The sequence below is a fragment of the Ailuropoda melanoleuca genome, chromosome 1, assembly GCF_002007445.2.
Source record: "Ailuropoda melanoleuca isolate Jingjing chromosome 1, ASM200744v2, whole genome shotgun sequence".
NCBI lineage: Eukaryota > Metazoa > Chordata > Mammalia > Carnivora > Ursidae > Ailuropoda > Ailuropoda melanoleuca.
In genome coordinates, this window is record NC_048218.1 from 142,056,709 (window position 1) to 142,083,118 (window position 26,410).

Consider the following 26,410-nt stretch of genomic DNA (forward strand, 5'->3'; position numbering starts at 1 on the left):
AAATAAAATAAAATAAAATAAATAAAATAAAATAAATAAAATAAAATATAAAATAAAATAAAATAAGAAAATAAAATAATAAAATAAGAATATAAAAAATAAAATAAGAATATAAAAAATAAAATAAGAATATAAAAAATAAAACAAAATAAATAAAATAAAATAAAAATAAAAAAATCTTATAGTATTTAATTTCTATACAATTTACTAAATTTCATTTCTCTTCAAAGAATTCCAAAGAAGCATAAAATGTCTATAAACTCATAGTAAAATGTTATCTACATTCTCATTGAAGTAATCTGATATAGAATAGCCTTTTCTACTAGAGCAGTAGAAAAGTTATCAATCCCTACAGAGTTTGTAGTTACTGGTCATATTCCTAACATATTTTCAGCTTTTGAAAAATAGCTGTTTGTTGAAATCCAAAAGAGTATTTAAGCTCTAGAACTCCTTGTCATTTCCTATTATTTGGTTTCTTATATTTGAAAACTGTGACCTGCCTCATCATGAAACTTTAAGGAACTAACAAGGATGTGTTTATTTGATTTTCTCCTGGAACAGTGTGATCTATTTGTTCTGTCCTTACCTTGCCAAATCTGATTCCCCCGATTCTGATTTTCTCAAGATCAAAACAATCTAAATGTAACAGTATATTGCATTATTTTGCTGCTTTGTTGTCTTTCTTCCTTGACTGTACTTCCAAATCTTAGTCCACCCATTACTATCAAAGTTTCTCCTCAGTGGCTTTGTTACTGTCATCCTTGAACATGTAATTATAGGTAAGTTTGAATTTGTTTTAATGTTTTGTGGAATAAGTATCATTTTAGATCATTTCCTTAAAATATCTCATTGAAATAAGCCAGAATTCCTTTTTTTCTTACCATCATACTTCTTTTTTTAGTAAGTTTTCTCTCCTCACTTGATGAGAATGAATTTCATAAGCTATCTTATTAATGCTTCCTGAATTCTTCTGTCACAGAGCCATTCTCTTGAATAGACCCCGACTATCAGAATTACTTAGGGAAGCTGTAAGGGTGCACAGGTCCTTCTCACCACTCCACATTCTCTCTGTTCTGCGCTGCTGAAAAAGCTTTCTAAGTGACCATATGAAAGCTCTCCCATCTCTGTGGTGTTTAGAACCATTGTATTATTGTATGTATCAATTATAACCATTTGTGGAAAGAAAAGTAGAATTCATGAAAGATTTTTTAAGGCTATCATATCTCACATACTAGTGTTGTCAATACTGTACAAACTTGTCATTTTTATTCAGCTTTAGTTTGGTTGTACCATTAGAGCTTATACTTCAACATTATTCAAAAATGTAATTTTTTTCCTCCTCCTAGCTGGAGAAACTCTTCGTCTTAAGAGAAAGAACTTCCTGTAAAGGGTTGATGAGAGCAGTATTATTTCTGTTTTGTTAGTACTGCTTTGTTTTGTCAACTTCGAAAATGTCACCATAGTTGGAGACGATCATTGCTATCCTTGTCAAAAATGAAATTAGCATAGCATCTGAAAATACCTTTTGAAATGAGGCTAGATAGGTTATTAGCTTGTTGAAATTTTTTAAAATTACAGTTTTTGCTTATTATATTTCCAGGTTGAACAGTTAACAAATCATCTGAAAGAAAAAACAGACAAGTGCAGTGAGCTTTTGCTGTCTAAAGAGCAGCTTCAGAGGGATATCCAAGAACGGAATGAAGAAATTGAGAAATTGGAGTTCAGAGTAAGGGAACTGGAACAAGCCTTACTCATTAGTGCAGACACTTTTCAAAAGGTGTGGCATTCTCTTTAGGCTAATGTTATCAAATGTTTTAATGCAGATTACTCTTAGTTACATGAACATCAGTTCCTTTAAATTAAAAACTGCTATTGACTTTTTGTTGATATTATTACAAAATATAAATATACCTTTATGTCTTCAATGACATCATAACTGTATCTGTTTATTCTTATCGCCAGATGTTACTTGCATGCCTTAGTCCGGAGAAAGGAAGATTAGCTAAACCAGAAGAATTAATGATGCTTTTAACAGTCGAGAAGGTTGTGATTGTAAAATAATAGCCAAGTGAAAAAGCTGTGGATACTAGTTGAGGCTGATGCTTTATCCCAGACTAAGAAGGAATGAAGTCTATTCCCATTATACTGCAGAAAGCAAGAATGAACCAAAGAAGAGCAGGATAAGGAAGGTTAGGAAGGGAGCAGTTCAGGGGATAGGGTCTGTTTTATCTGAGGAATGAATTTTAAGAATGTCAAGCATTCCTGTTTTAATTTGTATAAAAATGCATTCAGAACTGAGTATCAATAGCTTTGATTATTCACTCATGTAGATTGTCAGCTGTTAATTGGAGAAATGAAAGTGCTACTTCTCTAATTAAAATGAGTTATCAGGATATAATGTCTGAAATTTTGAAAAAATTCTTATATATTTAAAGGTAGAGGATCAAAAACAGTGTGGAGCTATAGAAGCTAAAGCAGAATTGTCCCTAGAAGTACAGTTGCAGGCTGAGCGAGATGCCATAGACCGAAAGGAAAAAGAGGTAAGGGGTTTACTTTTAATGAAAAAATGTGGTTTGTAATATTTTAAATAAGTCACCTTGAGAATATCATTTGCATAGAATGAAGTTTATAGTCTAAAACGAAAGTTTAGATGATTTCTTAGCTCATTGCTTAAGTTGACCTTGAAGACAATAAAGATTTGAACAAATATGCTGGAATGAGGAAGAGTGTTCCAGATAGAGGGGACAAATGTAAAGGCCTTGACACAGGAAGAATTTTAAAGATAAAAAGAAAGTAAATAGGAATGGCGTGAAGAGGAGAAGTGGAGTGAGAGTTGTGTTAGGACAAAAGGCAGTATCTCTCCTTTTTTCCTTACTTACCATGGGCCTTGAAGTATTGCTACTTTGCTGTAGGGTTTAGTTTTATTTTTTTAAGTTATGTTGCTCTCGGAGGTTATAGTGCTATTTTACAATATACTAAACGTGTTCTTCAAAAGATTTACAATAGGGTAATTATATAAAGTTTTCCTGTGTTTTTCTACTCCCTCCTTTCTCAAAAAAAAAGAAAATCCACTTTTAATACAGTAATTTCCAATTTCAATTTAAATTAAACTTATTTAAATCTTGGTCTACTATTAGTTTTTCTTTTTCTTTTTCTTTTCTTTTCTTTTTTAAGATTTTATTTATTTATTTGACAGAGAGAGACAGCCAGCGAGAGAGGGAACACAAGCTGGGGGAGTGGGAGAGGAAGAAGCAGGCTCCCAGCAGAGGATCCCAGAATGCTGGGATCACGCCCTGAGCCAAAGGCAGACGCTTAAGGACTGCGCCACCCAGGCGCCCCTACTATTAGTTTTTCTAAGACATATTGTACTCTGCATTACCTAGCTGTATCGTATCATTTAAAATACTTAAGGTTTTTTAAATTACATTTTTATTTCCATATAATTTTCTCAGGATATTTTATATATTTTAACAAATATTTATTGAACTTAAAGAGTAAATGAATGTTAATAGGTGCTTTGGAAAATATAAGAATGATTTAGACATCAGCTAAAATCCAGTTCAGAAAACTTGTGGTTCAGAAAAAAGCCCTCTATATAAATGAGGAATAGAAATGATCATCTCCATGAGAGCATTTATTTTCTTGCTATCACATTATACTGACTAATGTTTATCTAAAAGGTTCTTGATTATTTTGCTTTTTTGGTGTTTCTCCAACAAGCAGGGAACATTTGCTTATCTGTGACCACTTTTATGCGTTTTGAAAAGAATTAACATTTAAAGTACCTTATAGTAATAATCAGAGAAATTGCTCTCTAAAAAGATAGATTTTCAAAACTGGACCCCAAAACAATGATAGTTGATTATGGATAGTTGATTAACTTTATGAACTTTATATTTTAATTATCTTCTGAATTTAATAAAACATTACTGAAGTAAGTATCCAGTAGCTATCCACCTTTCACTCAGAATCATAGTTGTTCAGAACTACAGAGAGACCAGTCAGCCAGCTTCTGTCAACCAACTCCTAGTGTTTATAGATAAAATAGAGCCAGACGTGTTGAGTGAGTAAAGGGTTAAAATGATAGCTTATCCTAGTCTACCTAGTTTTTAATAACAGTAACAGGTATTCTGTCAGAACCCACTCATCTGTAACTGAAGACTGAAGGAGAGGAACACAGAATTAAAACATACTCTCTTTTAATGAAAGTAACTTCTTAAGCATTCTCTCCTGCACTAGGCAAATGTTTTCAGATATCTGATAGAATATAAACGTAAGATGTCTATATGTGTCATTATATTTTGAGATACTTTCTACTATCATAGCTTTAATCTGTGTAAAACTTTTTTTGGGGTGCGCCTGGGTGGCTCAGTCGTTAAGTGTCTGCCCTCGGCTCAGGGCATGATCCTGGCGTTATGGGATCGAGCCCCACATCAGGCTCCTCTGCTGGGAGCCTGCTTCTTCCTTTCCCACTCTCCCTGCTTGTGTTACCTTTCTCTCTGGCTGTCTCTCTCTCTGTCAAATAAATAAATAAAATCTTTAAAAAAAACAAAAAACAAAAAAAAACAAACCTTTTTTTTAAGTTTATTGTATGTTTGGAAATGCAGAATGAATAGAGAAGAAACTTTAAAGGTAGGATAAGGGGAGTAATGTGGGGTAAAATAGAAGGAAGAATTTCTTTAAGAAAAAGATGCCTTCAATAGGTTTTACCTCTCTATAGACCTAATGAGATCTAGCTTATAGATGGTAGTGATAAGTGGTAGTAGTTAACTTTGTGGAGGTCTGTACGAGAAAGTGGTATTTTAAAAGCCTTATGTAATTAATCCTTACACTGTCCCTGAGGATAGGCTCTAGTGTTACCTCCATTTTAAAGATGAGTAAACTGAGACTTAAGAGAGGTTAAATAACTTGTTCATGGTCACACAGTAAGCGTTTGAGCAAGCATTCCTCCTAGATTTCTCTGATTCTGGAGTCCTGTGATGCTGTACTGCAAAGAATTGGGGAATATTTTGCCTTGTTGGTGAGAAGTATTAAAGACTGTCACTCAGCATTTATTGAGACCTTAACACATGTTGATTACCACTATCCAGTTGTAAAACCAGCAGCAGATTTCAGAGATCTAATGTCTAAGAAGACATATACACATTTGAAAGAGATAAAAAAGATTTTAAAAGAAAACACAAATGGTTGCAAATTAATATAATCCAAACAGTCTAGATAACACTTGGTAGCTAAATTAAACAAGATTAAAACAAATAGCCACAGTTTTTTTTTTTTTTTTTTATTGTTATAGACTTAGTAATAGAATAGCCTGAGACTGAAACTGGAGTCTGGCTGAATAGGAAGAAAGAATCCTACAGTGTCATCTTTGGGAATTGAAGTCTCTGTTGTGATGACTCAAATTCAGCTTCTTATAACAAAATGTTAGTGCTTGAGGCCAGTGCTTCTCAGACTAGTATGTGCACATGAATCCCCTGGGGATCTTGTTAAAAAGAAGATTTGGATTCAGTAGGTCTGGCATGGGTCTTCGGAATCTGTGCATCTAACATGTTCCCAGGTGATGCCAATTCTGCTGCTCTAGGGACCACACTTTGAGTAGCAAGACTTTAGATCAGATTTAGAATTTGACCATAAACTCGCGTATCAAAAAAGTAAAACAAAACAAATAAACGAAAAAACAGACTCTTAAATACACAGAACAAACTGGTGGTTGCCAGAAGGGAGGTGGGTTGTCGGGGGAGGGTGAAATAGGTGAAGAGGATGAAGAGGTACCCCAAAAAACAAATAACATTTGAGGTAGAGCATCAGTTTTGAACCCGCCTGCGTATGTATCAAAGTAATACCTTTCATCAAAAGTAGCTGTGAAAGATAGGGATAGGTATAAATACTACTGTATTAGATAACTTTGAAGAAGATAAAATCACCGCAGTTTTCAGCAAACCAACCTGACAATTATATATGAACAACTTATTAAATGTATTTAAGGTGTGTCTACTGAGTTTAATACCAGCGTACAGAAAATAAGTATAATTTTCAGACATTAGTTATTATAAGCAGGATAAATGATAGTTAAGAATGTGAGGCTCCAGGGGCACCTGGGTGGCTCAGTCAGTTAAGCATCTGGCTCTTGATTTTGTCTCAGGTCACAATTTCAGGGTCACGGATCGAGCCCCACGTTGACGGGCTCCTCACTCAGCAGGGATACTGCTGGAGATTCTTTCTCTCCCTCTGCCCTTCCCCGCTGCTTGCTTGCTCACTCTCTCTCAAATAAAATCTTAAAAAAAAAAAAAAGAAGAAGAATGTAAGTCTCCAGAGATAAACTCCTCACCACATACTAGCCTTGTGACCTCAGGACAAGGTACTTTGCTCTCAGTGACTCCCTCCTCATCTCCAAAATGGGGATAATCCAAGTAAACATCTCATAAGGTTGTTACAGAGTTTTAAGAAAATAATACATATAAAGCACCTTATGTAATACCTAGCAATAAATTGTCTATAAATGATGGCTACTATTACTAGTATCAATACTATTTTTGTTAAGGGGCTTTGCCTTGCTAGTGCTAAGATACGATTCTAATTACATGTCTGAGTGTAAGCAGCATATGGTTCCTTTCAAGTTCTAAGGTAATAAATGATTTATAGGCTGCCCTCTGAGCTAGCTGCCACTGAATAATGTTGCTCCTGCATTTTAGGTTGCTTTTAATGCAGCAATTTTGATCATCAGATAAATACACATTGGGAAATATATTCATTAAATATTTATTGAGTAGCTACAAAGCATGAGGTAAATGACTATTCCTTAATCAAACCCACTTTTAAAATATAACTATAACTAGCTCTTGAAACTCTTCATTAGTTTCAGTCTCTATATAACCATTACAGAGTAGTTGCTTTATAATTAACAGTAATCTGTGCTCAGAAAAGCACTAAATTTCTGTTGTCCTACACATAGGAGCTAATTTTATCCTAAAATGGTATTAATAACTTGCCATTTAAGTTTCTGTATTTCAGACCTAAGGGTTTCACAGTCTTGGTGTCTACCTCTCCTTTCTTCTACCTAAGGCACATGCAGCCAAACCTTTCATTAGGTTAAGTATTAGTATGAACTAATTTGAGCTAGTCTCACTTTGTAGCTAAAACAACTGACTTAATTCTGCAGCTTTTTTGAACCTTTTGATAGCAAATTTAACATGAAATAAACTTAAAATATGGACTCTTGCCCTTCCTCCCATGACTTTTTTCTGCTTTGTCAGAGAATAATTTAGGTAAGAAATGGCTCCTTAAGTCCTTCCTCTGAAGGTCTTCTCTTTGCTTTGAGTAGAATGATTGAAGGGTGATCAGTTTGAAAATGCCTAGAAACCACACAGTTATACCTGGCTTAGAGAAACCCCTTTATTCTTGTGGTTCGTATGTCTTAAGTATATATGTTTTATACAGCTATTATAGCACTTTTCATTCTCCCTTGACAAACATTGGTATAAACAGGTATTTTTTTTCTCTTTTCCTTTTGATAATTTTGGTATCAAAGATTACAAACTTAGAAGAACAGTTAGAGCAGTTTAGAGAGGAACTGGAAAACAAGAATGAAGAAGTTCAGCAACTACATATGCAATTAGAAATACAGAAAAAGGAATCTACTACGCGCCTCCAAGAACTTGAACAAGAAAACAAATTATTTAAGGTAATTAATTAAGAAAAACTTTGCCTATAAATAATTCATAATTTTTGTCTTGTCTTAGTATCAAGCATTTGCTGAGTCTAGCTGCTAAATAATACTTAAGAGGAACATTAACTGCAAATGGGTTTGCTTGAACTTATTTTCAACCCAACATAAACATTTGAATTCATCATGAATGAAAAAATTTTGAGAACTTTTATCAAAATATTTTAAGAATTATTGACTTACAATTACTGTATGATAGCCAGTTTTGTTTATTTGTACATTTTGGGCACTTTATCTTTTGTAACACTTAATTGAAAAAATATTCAGAAAATTACATGTAATGATCTATCCAACTGGATGGTTATTTTTGTCCCTAGGATGAAATGGAGAAACTGGGATTTGCCATAAAGGAATCTGATGCTATCTCTACTCAGGACCAAGATGGGTTGTTTGGAAAATTTGCTCAAATAATGCAGGAAAAAGAAATAGAAATTGACCGATTAAATGAGCAAATTACAAAACTTCAGCATCAACATGAAATTACAACAGATAATAAGGTACACTAGTTTAAAATTATTACATGAAATTAAGCTAGAATTTTAAAGGGGAAATGGCTATTTTTCAGCTTGTCTTTGAGTATAAAAACTAAATAAACCTTAATTCTCTTCTACCCATTAATTTTAATTTATTAATACATATTGACTTGGGGCACCTGGATGGCTCAGTTGGTTAAACATCTGCTTTCCGCTCAGTTCACAATCCCAGCATCCCTGGGATCCAATCCCGCTGCTTCTCCCTCTCCCTGCTCTTGCATTCTTGTGCATGCTCACCTGCATGCGCTCTCTCTCTCTCTCTCTCTCTTTCCCTCTCAAATAAGTAAAATCTTAAAAAAAAAAAAAGACACATTGGCTTAACAAGCTATGTGTATTTTTTATTCCCTCTTAATATTGTCAGAGATTTTTTTTAATGTTTTTTTATTATGTTAGTCACCATACAGTACATCCCTGGTTTCTGATGTAAAGTTTGATGATTCATTAGTTGCGTATAACACCCAGTGCACCATGCAATACGTGTCCTCCTTACTACCCATCACCAGTCTATTCCATTCCCCCACCCTCCTCCCCTCTGAAGCCCTCAGTTTGTTTCTCAGAGATTTTTGATGTTTTCCAGAGAGTCTCTGGTGACTCAGATTTCATCATATCTATTCTAACCAAATCTATTAAAAATTCTTCTATTTGATATGAATTAAATAAGATAGTCTGTTGTAGACTGTTTTTATTTTAATACTTCATTCTTTTCAATTAGAATGTACTGATATTTACTATTTTACTTATAGGAAATCAGCTACTAATGTGTAAATCACTTTATATTTAACAGACCTTTCTGAACAAAGTTAGAAGTAAGGTCCTTGTTTGATATGGGGACTGTTGATTAATATTAAAATTAATCTAACATGTCTGAGAAGTATATTATTTGTGTGATATCAACACTTTGAGATCCTGCCCTTAAAATAAAATATAAAATTCCCAAAATGTAAATACATATTTATTATGTCTGCTATTTGTTTTCATTAACAGGTTATTGAAGAAAAAAATGAACTGATAAGGGATCTTGAAACCCAAATAGAATGTTTGATGAGTGATCAAGAACGTGTGAAGAAAAATAGAGAAGAAGAAATTGAACAGCTCAATGAAGTGATTGAAAAACTTCAACAGGAATTGGCAAATATTGAACAGAAGACATCAGTGGATGCTAACCCTTTCCCAGAAGAAGCAGATAGTTTAAAACATCAGCTGGATATGGTAATAGCTGAAAAACTGGCTTTGGAACAGCAAGTAGAAACCACTAACGAAGAAATGGCTTTTACGAAAAATATACTTGAAGAAACCAATGTAAAAATGAACCAGCTAACACAAGAATTATGCAGCTTAAAGAGAGAACGTGAAAATACGGAAAAAATCCAAAGTGTACCAGAGAATAGCGTTAATATGGACATAGATGACCTGAGCACAACCACATCTGAACGGGAAGTTCACCTTACTGAGAATACCCTGAAACCCCTAGAAAATCAGACTTACCTCACATCTTTTGAAGAAAACAGCAGAAGTTCCATAAGCAGTTTGGAAACAAAGGTGCTACAACTTGAGGGCACTGTGAGTGCAAAGGAGTTGGAACTCAGCCAGTGTTACAAACAAATAAAGGACATGCAAGAGCAAGGCCAGTCTGAAACAGAAATGCTTAAAAGGAAGATTGTAAACCTACAGAATATACTTGAAGAAAAAGTTGCTGCTGCTCTTGTGAGTCAAGTCCAACTTGAAGCAGTTAAGGAATATGCAAAATTCTGTCAAGATGAACAAGCACTTTCATCCGAACTTGAAAGAACAAATGTACAGAATTTAAATCCAGTAACAGACAATGAGATGGAGCCAGATGTATTAGCATTAACCTTGAGAATATCAGAATTAGAAAACCAGGTGGTTGAAATACAGACTAGTTTGATTTTAGAAAAAGAACAGGTAGAAACTGTGAAGAAAAATGCTTTGGAAAAAGAAAAGAAGCTACTAGAACTACAGAAGTTATTGGAGGAGGAGAAAAACCAGAGAGGTAAAGAAGGGAAAAGAAGCCCTGAAGAAGATTTTGAAGTTCCCAAGGTTAGGGTGTTTTTTATTTTTTATTTTTTTACTTAAATGCCATAAGGAATTCTCTTTTTCTTTGTTCCTTAAGCTGATTACTAATTTACTAAATTAAATATGCTGTTCGTTACATCTAACAATTCATATATAGAGGGTTTTTTTTCTTAATGTTTTTTTATTATATTATGTCACCGTACAGTACATCCCTGGTTTTTGATGCAAAGTTCGATGATTCATTAGTTGCATATAACACCCAGTGCACCATGCAATACGTGCCCTCCTTACTACCCATCACCGGCCTATCCCATTCCCCCACCCCCCTCCCCTCTGAAGCCCGCAGTTTGTTTCTCAGAGTCCATAGTCTCTCATGCTTCATTCCCCCTTCTGATTACCCCCCCTTCCTTTATCCCTTTCTTCCCCTACCGATCTTCCTAGTTCTTATGTTCCATAGGTGAGAGAAACCATATGATAATTGTCTTTCTTTGCTTGACTTATTTCACTTAGCATATAGAGGATTTTTATAAAAATACTACTTCTCTATACAATCATTATTATCACTCAAATAATGGATACAAACTATTTTGTGGTCTTTGAATCATGTTATTTATTTCACTAGCATACTCATTAAGTAGAGCAGTCAGAAGAAAGGTAGAGATGTTAAGTTTAGCAAATGTCCTTTGGAACTTGTATGGGGTTTTCTCCTGATCCATCTGACATGCATGTTATTTGATCATTCCTTTTAGGTAATGGAAAATATCAAAATATATTAGTATTCTACTGAAGTAACATATCAGTGATAAGTCATTAGCTTTTGCAGATTTTATACCTGAGAATAGATTCTTTCCTTTCTTAGAAATAATTTGTATTTCACCCTCGTAAGTCTACTTATGTAAAGATCTGAAATGGCATTTATTTTTTAGCATAGGACAGAGATAGAAGGACTTTAATTTTCAGATTCTCACTTTATATATTTATAATTTTGAGTACTAAATGTTCAGTCTTATCTGAATACTAGGCAATTAACTAACATATCAAGATTCTATAAGTATGTAATTTGTTTATATATTTTATACATTTAATAGGCTTTTCTCTCCTAGCTCCCCGAACTATAAATTCCTGTGGTCATCTTAAAATATTAACATGACTTTCTATGTATATAAAACTTGTAAGAAATATCTTAGTAAGACTTGGAATTTTTTGAGGAAAGTATATAAATATGAAAGTGTTCTGAATGGTAACAATATTTTCACTAATAATTTATAAATATTTAGGATATATACTAACATGATGTATCTTTCATTCCCAGAAAATTTTTTTTTTTTTTTTACTGTCTCAAGAATATAAAATGATAGTTCCTAAAAAAGCCTTCCTATTTGTTGAAAGAACGTGAATCATTTCTACACCCTTTTATCTGATAAGCAGTCATTCCGGAAAAAGCTTCATTAGAATGTGTATAAGTGTTTTGACTTTGGCTGTATTTTTTGAAAATAATGTGTTTTTAAATGTTTTCCACTACCATTCAGACAGCTATTGAGCCTATTCATACCGGTGAAGAAAATGGATTTTTTTGTCAACTTGAGGCTCTTAGAGCTGAATCATCAGCTATCAAAGAAGAACTTGCCAATTATAAAGAGAAAGCAGAAAAGCTTCAAGAAGAGCTTTTGGTAAAATAAGTAACATTCCTCCTATTTCACTTACTTTTACATATCTTAATTTCATTTTAAAGTATATTCTTTTCTATAAACAAAAAGCTGGAAAAAATCTCCTGTGGCTTTAATGAAAAGTTGTTTCAAATTTCTTTACTAGCATGTTCTTGCTTGGTTTTCCTTGAAACTTTTATAGAAAGATTCTTTTAGTCTCTAGTCTGTTAATGAATGAAGAGAAAGACAGATGTTAAAGAAAACTCTATATCCCATGAAAACCAAAAAAGGCTGATAAAATAATTTCACTTCTTTGGTAATCTGTTGACTATTCATATATACAAAATACATATGGAGTCTATGAGTGCTTCTGAAATATTTTTTCCTATTATTCTGAGGAAAATGAACATATTAGCGTGAGTATTCTCTCCTCTCTACCCTAAATTCTACATTTATATTTTAAATTGAATGTTGTTCTGTCTGTTCATTATGTTTTAGGTAAAAGAAACAAATATGACATCTCTCCAGAAAGATTTAAGCCAAGTTAGGAATCAGCTCACAGAAGCAAAAGAGAAATTATCCTCCTCCTTAGAAAAAGAAGATAAGACTGAGGTACAGGAGAACAGAAAAGCCTGCATATTAGAGCCACTTCCAACTAAAGTGGGTAAAAGTTTGGCATCCCAGACAGAGGGGACTCTCAAGTTCAATAGCAGCTGTCAGACTTCACAAGTTCTTTTTAGAAATGCAGGAGTCCAGATTGATTTACAGAGTGAGTGTTCATCAGAAGAAGTCACTGAAATAATCAGTCAGTTTACTGAAAAAATTGAGCAGATGCAAGAACTCCATGCTGCTGAAATTTTGGATATGGAATCCAGACATATTTCAGAAACTGAAACCTTAAAGAGGGAGCATTATGTTGCCGTTCAGTTACTGACGGAGGAATGTGGTACCTTGAAGGCAGTGATACAGTGTCTGAGATCTAAAGAGGTATTTGGTTTTCATAATACATGTGTTTTCAACATTCTGTGTTTTAACCCCCAAGTTCTTTGTTTTTAACAGAAAAAGAAATTTGGGGTAGTCTCTTCCTTATGATAAAACTGCAGTTTTAACTCTTTCCATTGTGTAGTCAGATAATAACTTTCCACAAAGTTCCTCTGCAAATTTGGAATATTATTCCTTAATTGATGAATGTCTTCTTATGGTAATATCCATTAGGAAAAAATAGAAGACTTTTAAACCATGATTAGGTCCATTTATTGTAAAACGTGTAACAGATTTAATTGAATTTCTCATTTGTTTTTTGACAGCATTATAAAAGAACAAAACTATTCATCGGGGCCTATTTTTATTTTAATTAAGGCAAAAAATGTTATGTATTCTTTTGTTTTCTTTAATTAGGGATCCTCAGTTCCTGAATTAACACATTCTGATGCTTACCAAACTAGAGAAATATGTTCCAGTGGTAAGTTATATAAAGTTCTGACATTTTTGTAGTACTCATTTAAAAAGTATTTGTTTCTTTTTAATAGTCAGTGGTTGATTTCTTTATTTTAGATTCTGGATCAGACTGGGGTCAGGGAATTTATCTTACACAAAGTCAGGGATTTGATGCAGCATCAGAAGACCGAGGAGATGAAGGTGAAGGTTCAACAGATTCATTTCCAAAGAAAATAAAGGTACTGAAAGACGGATATCTTTTAGTGAAACTAAGCCTGTGTGGTTTCTGTAATGAACATAGAAGTTTTTTAGAACTTACATAGTAAGCATAGCAAGAAGGAATCTTCAGGATCTGTTTAGTGTTATTCCTGTATTTTGCAGATGAAAGGACAGTATATTTAATAATTATTTGTCTAAAGATTTTTAAAAATAGTTTTTATTCCTGGTATTTTTAAGTGCCAAAATTATTAAAGCAATCTCAAGGACTAGAATTTATCTCAGCATATTTCTTTTGGCCAAATTAGTGGCTTATCATTAAATCCAAGAAGAGCACATCAGCGAAGTAGAAGGAACTTACAGGTGAGAGTTACACAAAGTCATAGACTGTCTTCTGGGATTGGCTTACCCCTCCATAAGAAGACAGCCAGTAATGATAGCCTCGTGTTTTCTTCTTGCAGTGGCTCTTCTAAGTCAATCTAGCTAGATAAAGCTACCTTGCTTAAAATTTATGTTTGTTTGTCTGTCTTTGAAGAAGTTGTCAGAATTCTGTCCTTTGGGTTTTCATTTCTAGGGATTACTGAGAGCTGTCCATAATGAAGGCATGCAGGTGCTCTCCCTCACTGAGTCTCCCTATAGTGATGGAGAGGACCATTCTGTTCAGCAAGTGTCAGAATCTTGGCTAGAAGAAAGAAGAGCTTATCTCAGTACAATCTCTTCTCTTAAGGATTTAATTACCAAAATGCAAGTGCAAAGAGATGCCGAGGTACTCAATATTGTGCAACTTAATAGTTTTATATAACTTTTATTAATAATAAGGCACTTTTCATGGGGCGCCTGGGTGGCTCAGTCATTAAGCATCTGCCTTTGGCTCAGGGCGTGGTCCCAGAGTCCTGGTATTGAGCCCCGCATTGGGCTCCCTGCTCCACTGGGAGCGCTGGGAGCCTGCTTCTTCCTCTCCCACTCTCTCTGTTTGTGTTCCTTCTCTCACTGGCTGTCTCTCTGTCAAATAATAAAATCTTTAAAAAAAAAAAATAATGCACTTTTCAGATTAAATTGTTGTCTTTTATGATGTAATTACACACGAATTACTACATTTCATTTAAATGCCATAAGCCACACATGAAAGCAAATCCATACTTTACTTTTGGCTTATACCGTTTCTTTTGGTTGGTAGATAAATATCATTTTTAGAGTTTTTTAAAACATGCTTATTTGAAAATTAACTTTTGTTTTTTATACTCTGCTAGGTTTATGATGGTTCCCAGTCTCATGAGAGCTTCCCAGACTGGCGAGGTGAACTTCTGCTTGCTCTTCAGCAAGTTTTCTTAAAGGAGCGCAATGTTTTACTAGCTGCATTTCAAACTGAGCTGACAGCTCTAGGTACTAGAGATGCAGTTGGATTATTAAACTGTTTGGAACAGAGAATACAAGAACAGGTATCAAAATAAAACTTTGAAACAAAGAATGCTTTTTAATAGTAATAAGCAAGTGAGTTATGGATTACTTTTAGAGAAGGTCTGAAAGTTAAAATTTTAACAAGATCCACTATAGGAGAAAAATTATTACCTTAAATGTTTTATTTTAGAAAATAAGCAGGACTGAAAATTAAGGAGCCATTCATCCAACTTAAGAAGTTAGAAAAGAGCAACAGAATAAGCCCAGAGAAAGTAGAAGTAAGCTATGGTCAGTTCTTGTTGTCTACAGTAGGTAGATTCTGTAAAGTTACTGTGAATGCTGAGCCATTGCTGTAGGAAAAGTACAGTGGGTAGGTTCCTTTGAGCCCCTGGTCATGACATTTGTCAACCAATCAATACATAATTCTGTTTTGTGTGTGTTTTTGTTTAAAAACACCTTATTTATGAACTCATAGCCAAGAGCCCTATATAACTCATGCCTAAACAAAACTTATTACATATATTCTCTGCATAAAATACAGCTGTCTTGTGATGAGTGACATAGGTAGTTCATCTCTGTGCTTAGGTACCATTTTAAACAGCAAAGTCGCCAATAAAGAATATAAAAAAGCAAAAAAAAGGGGCACCTGGGTGGCACAGCGGTTAAGCGTCTGCCTTCAGCTCAGGGCGTGATCCCGGCGTTGTGGGATCGAGCCCCACATCAGGCTCTTCAGCTATGAGCCTGCTTCTTCCTCTCCCACTCCCCCTGCTTGTGCTCCCTCTCTCGCTGGCTGTTTCTATCTCTTTATTTAAATCTTTAAAAAAAAAAAGGCAAAAAAACACAGTACTGAATAGATGGCACAAAGGACACATGTTTGCACTAGAAGAGATGAAAGAAAACAGCAGAATGGGACCTAGTTCCACTTCAGCTGCACACACGCACGGCTGGCAGTTTAAATATTTTGCCCCTCTTTGCGTGTTTACAAATGACTGTCAGAGCACCACAAGTATTGATTTGGGGTTACAGATAAATTTTAGTGAATAGGCAGATTTGTAGATACATAACCCACAAATAGTGATGTTCAATTGTAATAAAGAAAAATGAAGTTAGTGAAATGTGGCATGTTAGTACACTAGAGAGGATAAAAACTTATACAAGTTTCTTCTTTGAAAGATGAATAAGATAGAAACTTTTCTGGAGAATCAGTTAAGGAAAAAGGTAAAGCACGTTTTTATAAAAGTTAGAAATTAAAATGGGATCCGAACTAAAGATAACTGAGATATAAAATAATAGAATATTATGATTAATTTTATATCAGTTCAAAAACTTGGTTGAAATGGACAAATTTCTAGAAAAATAATCACTTCTCAAAACTCATTTAGGAAGAAATAGAAGAACCCGAAAAGACCTATAACTAGTAAAAAAAAAAAAAAAATCAAATTGATAGTTGAAAAACTACTAACAGCACTTAGTGCCCGGATCTTCATTTTTAACTACATTCTCCATTAAAAGGAGTTAGGATTCCTCGGAAAAATGGCCGATTCCTGGGCTAGAGCAGAGGGACATACAAGATGAACTGGAATATCTTGTTTTGCTGACAAGGACTTGCTGAAAGAACTAAGGGGAGATGTCAAAAGATCACAGAAGCCAACTTGGAGGAGTTCCCAATGTCCACATTTAGGACAATTGGAACATCATACTAAATAATGATAGTGACAGATTATAAACCAAGGAGTAAAATAAGAATTCATAAATTCATACTAATATAAATAAATGGATAAAAATTCTTTCTTACAATAGAATACCAGAAAGTGGATAGAAGAAATGATGAAGATAGATCACCTTTTATTAAACGTTATAGTAATAACTCAAGCAATAACTATCCAGTGGAAAACCTTACAGATACCACCTTAACCAAGTGATCAGAATTAATATCACCAGTAATAGAACGACCAGACATCTTGTACTTCCTGATACGAAGTACACTACTTCACTTTTGTGTGTAACTAAAATCTACTCACGAGCATATATTAGACCAAAACAAATTGAGGCCAAAATAAAAATTAGGGGAAATACCAAGTGCTGGTGAGGATGCAGAGAAACTGCATCTAATTCATTGCCGATAGGAATATAGAGTCACTCTGGAAAATGATCTGACAGTTTCTTTTAAAGTTAAATATACACTTACTTACTATGTGACCTAGAAGTCCCATTCTCATAGGTGTTTATCAGAAATGAAAACTTTTGTCTCCGTAAAAATCTATACAAGAATATTCGTAGTAGTTTTATTTGTAATACTCCGAAACTAGAAACAACCCAATGTCTTTTGACAGGTAAATGGATGAACAAATTAAAGTACATCCATACAGTGAAATACTGCTTAGCAATTAAACAGGAACAGACTGTTGATACCTCTTATATGTTATATAACATTTAAAATGACAAAATTATAATGAGAGTGAACCGATCAGTGGTTATCAGGGGTTATGGCTGGGGAAAGGATGTGACTACAAAGATTTTCTTTGTGGTGATGAAATAGTTCTGTATCCTGATTATGGTGGTGGTGACTCAGACCTATACATGTGATAAAATTTTATAGTATTATACACCAGGAAAATGAATATGTGTAAAAACTAATGAAATTTCAGTAAGCCTTGTGATTTAAATAGAATTGTACCAATGTCTAAACGTAGTTTTGATAATGCACTATAGTTAGTAAGATCTGATCATCAGAGAATACTGGCTGAAGGGCACATTGGGACTAATAAGTTTTGTACATTAAATAATAGTATTATAGTAGATTAGTTTCTACTTTTGATAATTGTACTGTGGTTTGTAAGAGAATATTCTTGTTTTTAGGAAATACACACTACAATTTTTAGGGGTAAAGGAGCGTCTGCCACTTCGCACGTTTTGGAAAAGGAAAATAATGATGTGTATGTGTGTAGATACATACACACAGAGATATATACAGAGAGAGTGGTAAAGCAAATGTAGTTAACATTTAGGGAATTTGGATGAATGATATATGGGGATTCCTTGCACAATTTTTGGAGCTTTTCTGTAGGTGATATTATGTCAAAATTTGAAATAAAAACATTTAAAAAAATTTACACACAAGAATTACACCAAGTTCAAATGGTTTTACAGGTGAAGTCTAGCATACATTCAAGGAATAGCTAATTCCAGTCTTAAACATACGCTTCCCATTGTTAGATGACTGGGGGAATGCCTTGTGGTTTTGTTAAGAGGCTAATACAACCCTGTTACCAAAGTCAGACAAAGATAATATAAGAAAGAAAACTTATGATCCTGTTTTATTCATGAACAGATGCAGAATTCCTAAACAAAATATTAAACCAAATCTATGTATATTTTTTAGAGACACAGTCACCTTACACTTCCTAGGAATGCAAAGGTAGCATACCATTAAAAATAACTCATGTGACTCATTACTTTAACGAAGCGAAAATAAAGGAAAGACTATGATCAGATGATCAGATGGCTTCACTGGTGAAATTCTACCAGATGTTTAAAAAATTAATACCAGTCCTTCACAAACTCTTTTAAAATTAAGAAGGAAGAGAAGGGAACACTTCCCAACCCATTCTATGAGGCCAGTATTGCTGTGATTCTTTTTTTTTTTTTTTTAAGATTTATGAGAGAGAGAGAGGGAAAGCACATGTGAGCAGGGGGAGGAGCAGAGGGAGTGGGAGGGAGAGAATCTCAAGCGGACTCCACGCTGAACTTGGAGCCATCAAGTGGCTCAGTCTTACAACCCTGCGATCATGATCTGAACCGAAATCAAGAGTTAGACACTTCACCGACTGAGCCACCTGGGCCTCATTATTGCTGATTCTTAAACCACACAAAGACATCATAAGTAAAGGAAACTACTGACCAAATATCCAATGAGAATAAAACAACCACTGGAAAAATGAACAAATGATACAAATATGTGCACAAAAAAAGTATCCAATAAATATATGAAAAGATAGATAAAATGTACTGTATGCTTCATACTATGAAATACTATATAACATTGAAAATGGTTATGAAATAGAGCTGTATGTGTCAACCCAGGTGGTTCACCATCATGAAATTCACTTAAATTCATTAAGTGAAAAAAGCAAGTTCCACAAAGGTGGAATACACCATATGATGCCATTTATATAACGTTTTAAAACAGACAAAACAGTACTGTATATTGCTTAGGATAATGTGTGTATATAAGATAACTTGCAGAACACATGAAAATAAGATCAGACTTAGAATTTGAGTGTTTCTCAAGCAGGTGGTGCAGAGGAGGTGTTCAGGGAGTTGTGTAGAGGGGGCTTTAGCCGTGTAGGTGCTATTTCTTAGGCTGTGTACATGAGTGTTTATTATATTCTTCTTCTTGTATGTTTGAAAATTTTCAAAGTGAATGTGAAGATTAATAATTAAAAAGTAAATCCTAATGAACAGGAAAAGAAAATTAACATCTTTCCAAAATTTCAGCATGTGTGTTCCATTTATTTTTTTTTTCAGACTTCCTGGTTGTTAATATTATTGTCTTTATAACTCTCTTCACTTATTTTTTTGTTTTGCATTATTATAGAGTAATGAATATCAAGCAGCTATGGAATGCTTCCAGAAAGCAGATAGAAGGAGTTTGTTATCTGAAATTCAAGCACTGCGTGCTCAAATGATTGGTAGGAAAATGACTCTTAAAAGAGAACAAGAGAATGATCAACCAAGCCAAGGTATGCTGGACATCAGGCTCACATGGTGGCAGCAGATAGGTTGAAATATTTCATTCTGTTTCCCTTTATCGTATTATTATTCATTTAAAACACATTTCCTTTTAGTCACATTTTCTTCTCATTCTCATATAATGGAAATAATCTACAGTAATGACTGGGAATTAAAGGACTGTCCAATTGGTTTTTAAACAGATATATTTAATTTAAAATGAACAGGCATTGCTTTGATCAGGTTGTTTAAAACAAGCCCATTAAGTTCATTATCTTTTTATGTTTTGAAGTTCTTTGTGAGGATAGCAACCTAAAAGAAAAAGAAATCCACAATGAAAGTATCTGTTTCTTTTTTAATCTTTTTCTTATTATAAATTATACATATAGAAAAGTGCAAAATGCAAAAATATACAGTATAACAAATCTTTAAATGAATATCTATGGAAACTTTACCCATGTGAAATACCTCAGAACCTCCTTTCCAAACACACTCCACTGTGGTAACCTGGAGGTAACCATTATCCTGATTATTCTTTAGTTTTACTACCTATTTGTGTATTCTTAAACGATGTAAGTTTGAAGTTTTCTTGCTTTTGAACTTTATTATTCTGTATATATTTGTATCTTGCTTCTTTTACCTCTCTATAATATTTTTCTAAGGTACTGCATTTATCTCCAGTTCATTTGCTTTTGTTATAGAATTCCCACAATTTATATATCCATTCTGTGGTTGAATATTGGGATTATTTCTGTTTTGTAGCTATTACAACCAGTGCTGTTCTGCACATTGTTATACTATGTTGCTGCTGCATACATACATGAGTTTTCTGGGTATATATACCCCCAGGGGTGGAATTGCTGAGTCGTAGAATACATCATTTCACATTTATTTTGTAATCCGAAGTGGTCCTATCAATTTGTATGCTTTTTAGCAGAGTATGAGGGTCCTGTTGCTTCACTTATTTGTCAGTAGTTGACATTGTCATACCTTTGTTGCCAGTCTGGTGGATATGCAGTGAATTGTTATTGTGGTTTTAATTGTGTAATTTTAAAGTAATTTCTCTAATTACTGAGGTGGTTTCGTTCTTTGTCATATAATTATTGGCTAGCTGGATTTTTGCCTTTGTGGTATGCTCGTTCATGTATTTTCCCCATTTTTTGGTAGGGATGTCTATTATAGTAAGTTGAGCTGTGGATAGAAATCAGATCTAGTGAAGAGACATTTTGGTCTTCAGTTTGTGTGATATAATGGTAGAAACATGCTTTTACAAATTTTGAAAGTTACACATAGTCTCACATTTGTCATTGAACAACTAAAAATATTATCTTAAAATATCTCAGAGAAAATGGGTGTAATGAGATCACAAATATATCTTATATTTAAATGTAAGATTAATTGAAGATTATTTCTAGGGAATTGATTAGTATTATTTTACTTTGTTATTATTTAAGTTAAATAAAACCCCATTGAAAATATATAGATACATATTTATATTTGTAGATCCTTAGCTTCTTCTAAGAAATAGTTTTAAAAGCTTAAACTAACGGGCACCTGGTGGCGCAGTGGGTTGTGCATCCAACTCTTGGTTTCGTCTTAGGTCATTATCTCAGGGTCCCGAGATAGAGTCCGCACAGACAGCTTGGGGTTCTCTCTCCTCCCTCTGCCCCTCATGCTTGTGCTGTCTCTCTCTCTCTAAAATAAATAAACAAATCTTTAAAAAAAAAAAAAAAAAGCTTAACCTAACATGATTGTCTTCTAAAGCCAATGTTATTCCTGTCTCCTAACATCAGTGAATTGTAATATAAAGTGATGAACTTTGATAAAAGTTTTTAAATTGAAAATACATTCAAGGTAGAATGGAGAAAAGAATAGAGTAAAAATTACCCCCTTAGAATCTCCTGAATCATAAAATAACAACTATTAACACCCAAGTAAATATATCTATCTGCAGACCTTTATTAATGTGTACGTATACAAGCTTGTTTTTTGCAAAAGCAGGATTCTGATGCATATTTCCTAACATTTTTTTTTCATTTATAAGGGATTTAAATATTTTTATTTGTTTTCATTGTAACACACCTGTTGCAGTGGTTTGGTTGGTGTTTAAAGAACAAACCATGATCCAAGGTTCTGTGACAGTAAAGTTCCCAGGGACTATCTGCGAAGGGATGCTAAACAAAACCAGCAAGCCGTGCTCAGCATTGTAGTCATGGTTACGTGCCAAATTCCTGCAAGTGCTTTGTGTGGTTATCAAAAACTATTGGCGTTTTTTAGCGTGAGCTATTGAAGTTCTGCTTGAGCAGATATACACTTCTATGTATAGTAATTGTGAACACCTGAATTTCTCTTATTTCATGTCTTGCATTCATTGATTAATATATTCTGCTAAGCTATTATCATCCTTATGTAATTATAATTCTGAAATCTTGACCATTAGCACTATGAGGAAAGTAATTCATGATACGTATTTAAATAAATTGCCAACTTTGGAACTGCGATCTTTTCACATTTGCTTTGCAGTAATCTCCTAAATTAAACATCAGTTCTCATCAATAAAATACTTATAAACCAAATATGAGTTTCAAGATTGTAATTTAAGTATTAATAATTTTCCGTTTAGAACTCTTGGAGTATAATATGCAGCAGAAGCAGTCTCAGATGCTGGAGATGCAAGTGGAGCTCAGCAGTGTGAAGGACAGAGCAGCAGAACTTCAGGAACAACTGAGTTCTGAGAAAATGGTGGTTGCTGAACTGAAGAGTGAACTTGCACAAACTAAATTGGAACTAGAAACAACACTCAAGGCACAACATAAGCACCTAAAGGAATTAGAGGCCTTCAGGTATGTCAGGCTTTCTTATTAAAATAAACCTATTTCGGTGAAGGAAGTGGAGTAATTTGTCACAGACACTGTGCAGATCTTACAAAAGCATAACATTATACATAATGTATAAATAACTTGAAATTTTGTTATTTATAGGAAAAACTATAGTGGAAAGGAAAAACTCCAAATTTTTCCAAATGATAAATTCATAATTAGGTATTGGCATATTCTCTACTGTGGGCTCAGTTCTATTGGAGACTTATTGTTATACAAGATATGTAATTCTGATTTCTATTTTACTACCAAGTAATTTGAAGTGATATTTATGATCTCAATAGAATTTGTGGTTCACCAACCTCTAAAACATTACACAAAATATTTTAAAATATCATACTTGTGAAAAGGATAAATTGTTGGTGTAAATAGTGGGATATTCTGGTTGCCAAGGACACATTACAAGAACATTCTTTATTTTGAACAGTGGTGATCCCCATGTTCAGTAAAAGACAAAGGAAAATTTTTATTAATGTTATTTTGTAAAAATAAATTGTTTACAGTGCTAAATAGTAGTTAATAGTTGCATTACTAGAAACAGTTAATTTGAAATAAACCATAGTCCGAAATCTTTATAATCTTTACATGGTTTATATTTTCTATTAGCTAGTTTATAATATGCCTCCACTTTTCAGTGGAAGCTCTCTCTTTCTCTCAATATAAACTTGGTCAAAGTAATTTTATGAAAGTTTGATGTCTCTGATTTAGGTTGGAAGTTAAAGATAAAACCGATGAAGTACATTTGCTTAATGACACATTAGCAAGTGAACAGAAAAAATCCAGAGAGTTCCAGTGGGCTTTGGAGAAAGAGAAAGCCAAACTAGGACGCAATGAAGAGCGGGATAAAGAAGAACTTGAGGTATTGTTACCTTTGTCTTTAAGTGACTGTGGAAAATCCAAAACAACAGAAGAGAGAGAGTCTCAAGACTTTTCTCTTTCTAAAATGTCAGGCTTAGACTGTTTATGAGTTGTTCACTGTATATGGAATACTATTATGTTATCTAAATACTATTATGTTATCTAAACATTATCTATCTAGGAAATGCTAATGGTGTGATGCAGTTTTGTTTTGTTACATCCAGGGGTGCATACAGACTGTTCTGCTACAATGTGTGTTTGGGGAATTTGAGTTAGTGCATATACAATTTGATAAATAGGGCATCCATTTCAGTTTCATGCAGAGTAGTTTCGGTTCCTGTTTTCTCCTAGGGAAGTGGAACTGTGACACCTCTCTGGCAGCAGGAGCTCTCACTGCTATATTTTTTAAAAATTGAAAATAAGTCCCTTCACTCTGGGCTGTCTTCCAAAGAGGCACAGCCCAGCCTTGCACAGCTCACAGCTCAGGGCAGGCTGTACTGCACCCACAGTACCCACGTTAATGGTAGCCCCACTGGCTCAGAGCTCTTGTTCCATCCACACATGGTCCTCACTAGCTCTGTGCTAAAAAACTAAGTAGCTGGCATCCCTTCCCTATTAGGTTTTGTGTTTTTGTTTTTGTTTTGAACGTCCATCTTAGTAGCCTCCAGGCATAGTGAGCTATCTACCTGGCAAGCACATGATATCCCCTCGAGTACTGATTACAATATTTTATCATTACAAATTTATGTAAGTTTTGTGTAGTTTGTCACTAACCCTGCTTTCCCCATAAGCCCTATTATTTTTAGTATGTGACATTGGACAACGTGAGGCTTTTCAGGAATTTATGTCACATTATATTGGAAATATTTGTATTTTTAAAGGTCATTATTTCTAGAAGGAATATACTCTGCTTCGTATCCCTTGAGTAGGTGTGATTAATGTTTGAAGAGAAAAGTATTATTTAGCTTATCTATCTTTTGTTTATATTTGATGAGAATCATCTGGCTGTCCAAATATTTATGCTCTAACCACTAAAAATTTAAGTTAATAAACTGGATAATCAATTCTGTTATCAAATACTACCAACTTAGTATTAATAAAATAGAATTGTAGTGTACTTATAAAGAATTTTTAATAATATTAACAAATTCTTAAATTCATCTTTCTCCTACAAGGATTTGAAATTTTCACTTGAGGGACAGAAACAAAGAAATATTCAGCTAAATCTACTGTTGGAACAACAGAAACAATTACTAAATGAATCACAGGAGAAAATAGAATCACAAAGAGTGCTACATGATGCCCAGTTATCAGAAGAACGAGGTCGAAACTTAGAGCTTCAAGTACTTCTTGAATCTGAGAAAGTTCGAATACGGGAAATGAGTAGTACCCTAGATAGGGAGCGGGAATTGCATGCTCACTTACAGAGCAGTGATGATAGTGGGCAGCCTCGGCCCTCCCTACCCTCTGAGGACCTCCTTAAAGAGCTACAGAAACAGCTAGAGGAGAAACACAGTCGCATAGTAGAATTGTTAAATGAGACTGAGAAATATAAACTGGATTCTTTGCAAACAAGACAGCAAATGGAGAAGGATAGGCAGGTTCACAGGAAGACGTTGCAGACAGAACAAGAGGCCAACACTGAGGGACAGAAAAAAATGCATGAGCTCCAGTCCAAAGTGGAAGATCTTCAGCGCCAGCTGGAAGAGAAAAGGCAACAAGTTTATAAGTTAGACCTTGAAGGAAAGCGACTGCAGGGAATTATGCAGGAATTCCAGAAGCAAGAACTAGAAAGAGAAGAAAAACGAGGAAGTAGGAGAATTCTCTATCAGAATCTTAATGAGGTAAATTGACACTGTTTTAAAATATTTTTTAAAAGAACACTACAGCCCTTTGAACATATAATTTTGATACTGGACTAAATTACTTAAATAGTTATGAACAGACTGCCTGGGTGGCTCAGTTGGTTAAGCATCTGCCTTTGGCTCAGGTCATGATCCTAGGTCCTGGGATCGAGTTCCGCATCGGGCTCCTTGCTCAGCAGGGAGGCTGCTTCTCCCTCTGCCCCTCCTACTCTCTCAATCTCTCTCTCTCTCTCAAATAAATCTTTAAAAAAAAATAAAAATAGTTACGAACAAATGGTTTAAAAGGAAATTCATAGAAATTTATTTGGAGTATAAACCATAGTTGTGTTCCCTTGAGAAAAAATGTGATTCGCTATTCATTTATAACTACTGCTTTTTCTTCTTCTGCCAAAAATTGCTAGCCAACCACATGGAGTTTAACCAGTGATCGAACTAGAAATTGGGTTCTTCAACAGAAAATGGAAGGAGAAACAAAGGAATCAAGCTATCCTAAACTGATTGAAATGAATGAAGGAGGAGCTGGCTGTAATCATGAATTAGAAATCATCAGACAAAAGCTTCAACGGGTGGCTTCAAAACTACAGCATCTGGCCCAGAAAGCCTCCAATAGGTTAGATTTTTCCTCCTGACTTTGGAAATGGCATTCTTAGACAAGCTGGATAGAACCTGCCCCTCAATTTTAGCTAGCCATGGGTGGGGAATTGAAGTTTTAAAGTTAATGCATGTTCACGTTAAGACATGGTATTCTTTAAGAAAACTCATATACCTGAAAACCTTCACCTTGAGCCCTGGAAAGAGAACACTTTAATGTAAGGGAGAAGATAGGTGATGCGGATGTCACCTAATCTGTAAAGTGTGTGCTAGTCAGCACCACTAATTGAGAAAGGTATATTTTGACTCTTTGTCTTTTTCTTGAAGACTACAGTTTGAAACAGCAGATGATGAAGATTTCATTTGGGTTCAGGAAAATGTTGATGGAATTATTTTACAACTACAGAAATTAACTGGCCAGCCAGGGGAAGAGGTAAGACTTTAAAAACTTTAAAGATTTAATGAGCTATATGAATCATTTGAAACTGGCACCATATTT

At 34.2% G+C, this 26,410-nt stretch overlaps 1 protein-coding gene across 5 annotated transcripts in view; it reads left to right on the forward strand.

The window, feature by feature from the left end:
* AKAP9 (A-kinase anchoring protein 9) overlaps positions 1-26,410 on the forward strand; it is a 188,307-nt gene that overhangs the window by 147,922 nt on the left and 13,975 nt on the right. For all 5 annotated transcript variants that reach the window (XM_034667617.1, XM_034667627.1, XM_034667622.1 and 2 more), the window contains 17 exons: positions 1,601-1,777; positions 2,436-2,540; positions 7,529-7,681; positions 8,041-8,220; positions 9,241-10,314; positions 11,820-11,960; positions 12,435-12,923; positions 13,335-13,398; positions 13,491-13,612; positions 14,164-14,355; positions 14,840-15,028; positions 19,585-19,729; positions 22,342-22,561; positions 23,306-23,456; positions 24,631-25,299; positions 25,722-25,930; positions 26,239-26,344. In XM_034667617.1, coding sequence (XP_034523508.1) covers positions 1,601-1,777; positions 2,436-2,540; positions 7,529-7,681; positions 8,041-8,220; positions 9,241-10,314; positions 11,820-11,960; positions 12,435-12,923; positions 13,335-13,398; positions 13,491-13,612; positions 14,164-14,355; positions 14,840-15,028; positions 19,585-19,729; positions 22,342-22,561; positions 23,306-23,456; positions 24,631-25,299; positions 25,722-25,930; positions 26,239-26,344 — 4,386 coding nt within the window. The remainder of the gene's footprint in view (positions 1-1,600; positions 1,778-2,435; positions 2,541-7,528; positions 7,682-8,040; positions 8,221-9,240; positions 10,315-11,819; positions 11,961-12,434; positions 12,924-13,334; positions 13,399-13,490; positions 13,613-14,163; positions 14,356-14,839; positions 15,029-19,584; positions 19,730-22,341; positions 22,562-23,305; positions 23,457-24,630; positions 25,300-25,721; positions 25,931-26,238; positions 26,345-26,410) is intronic.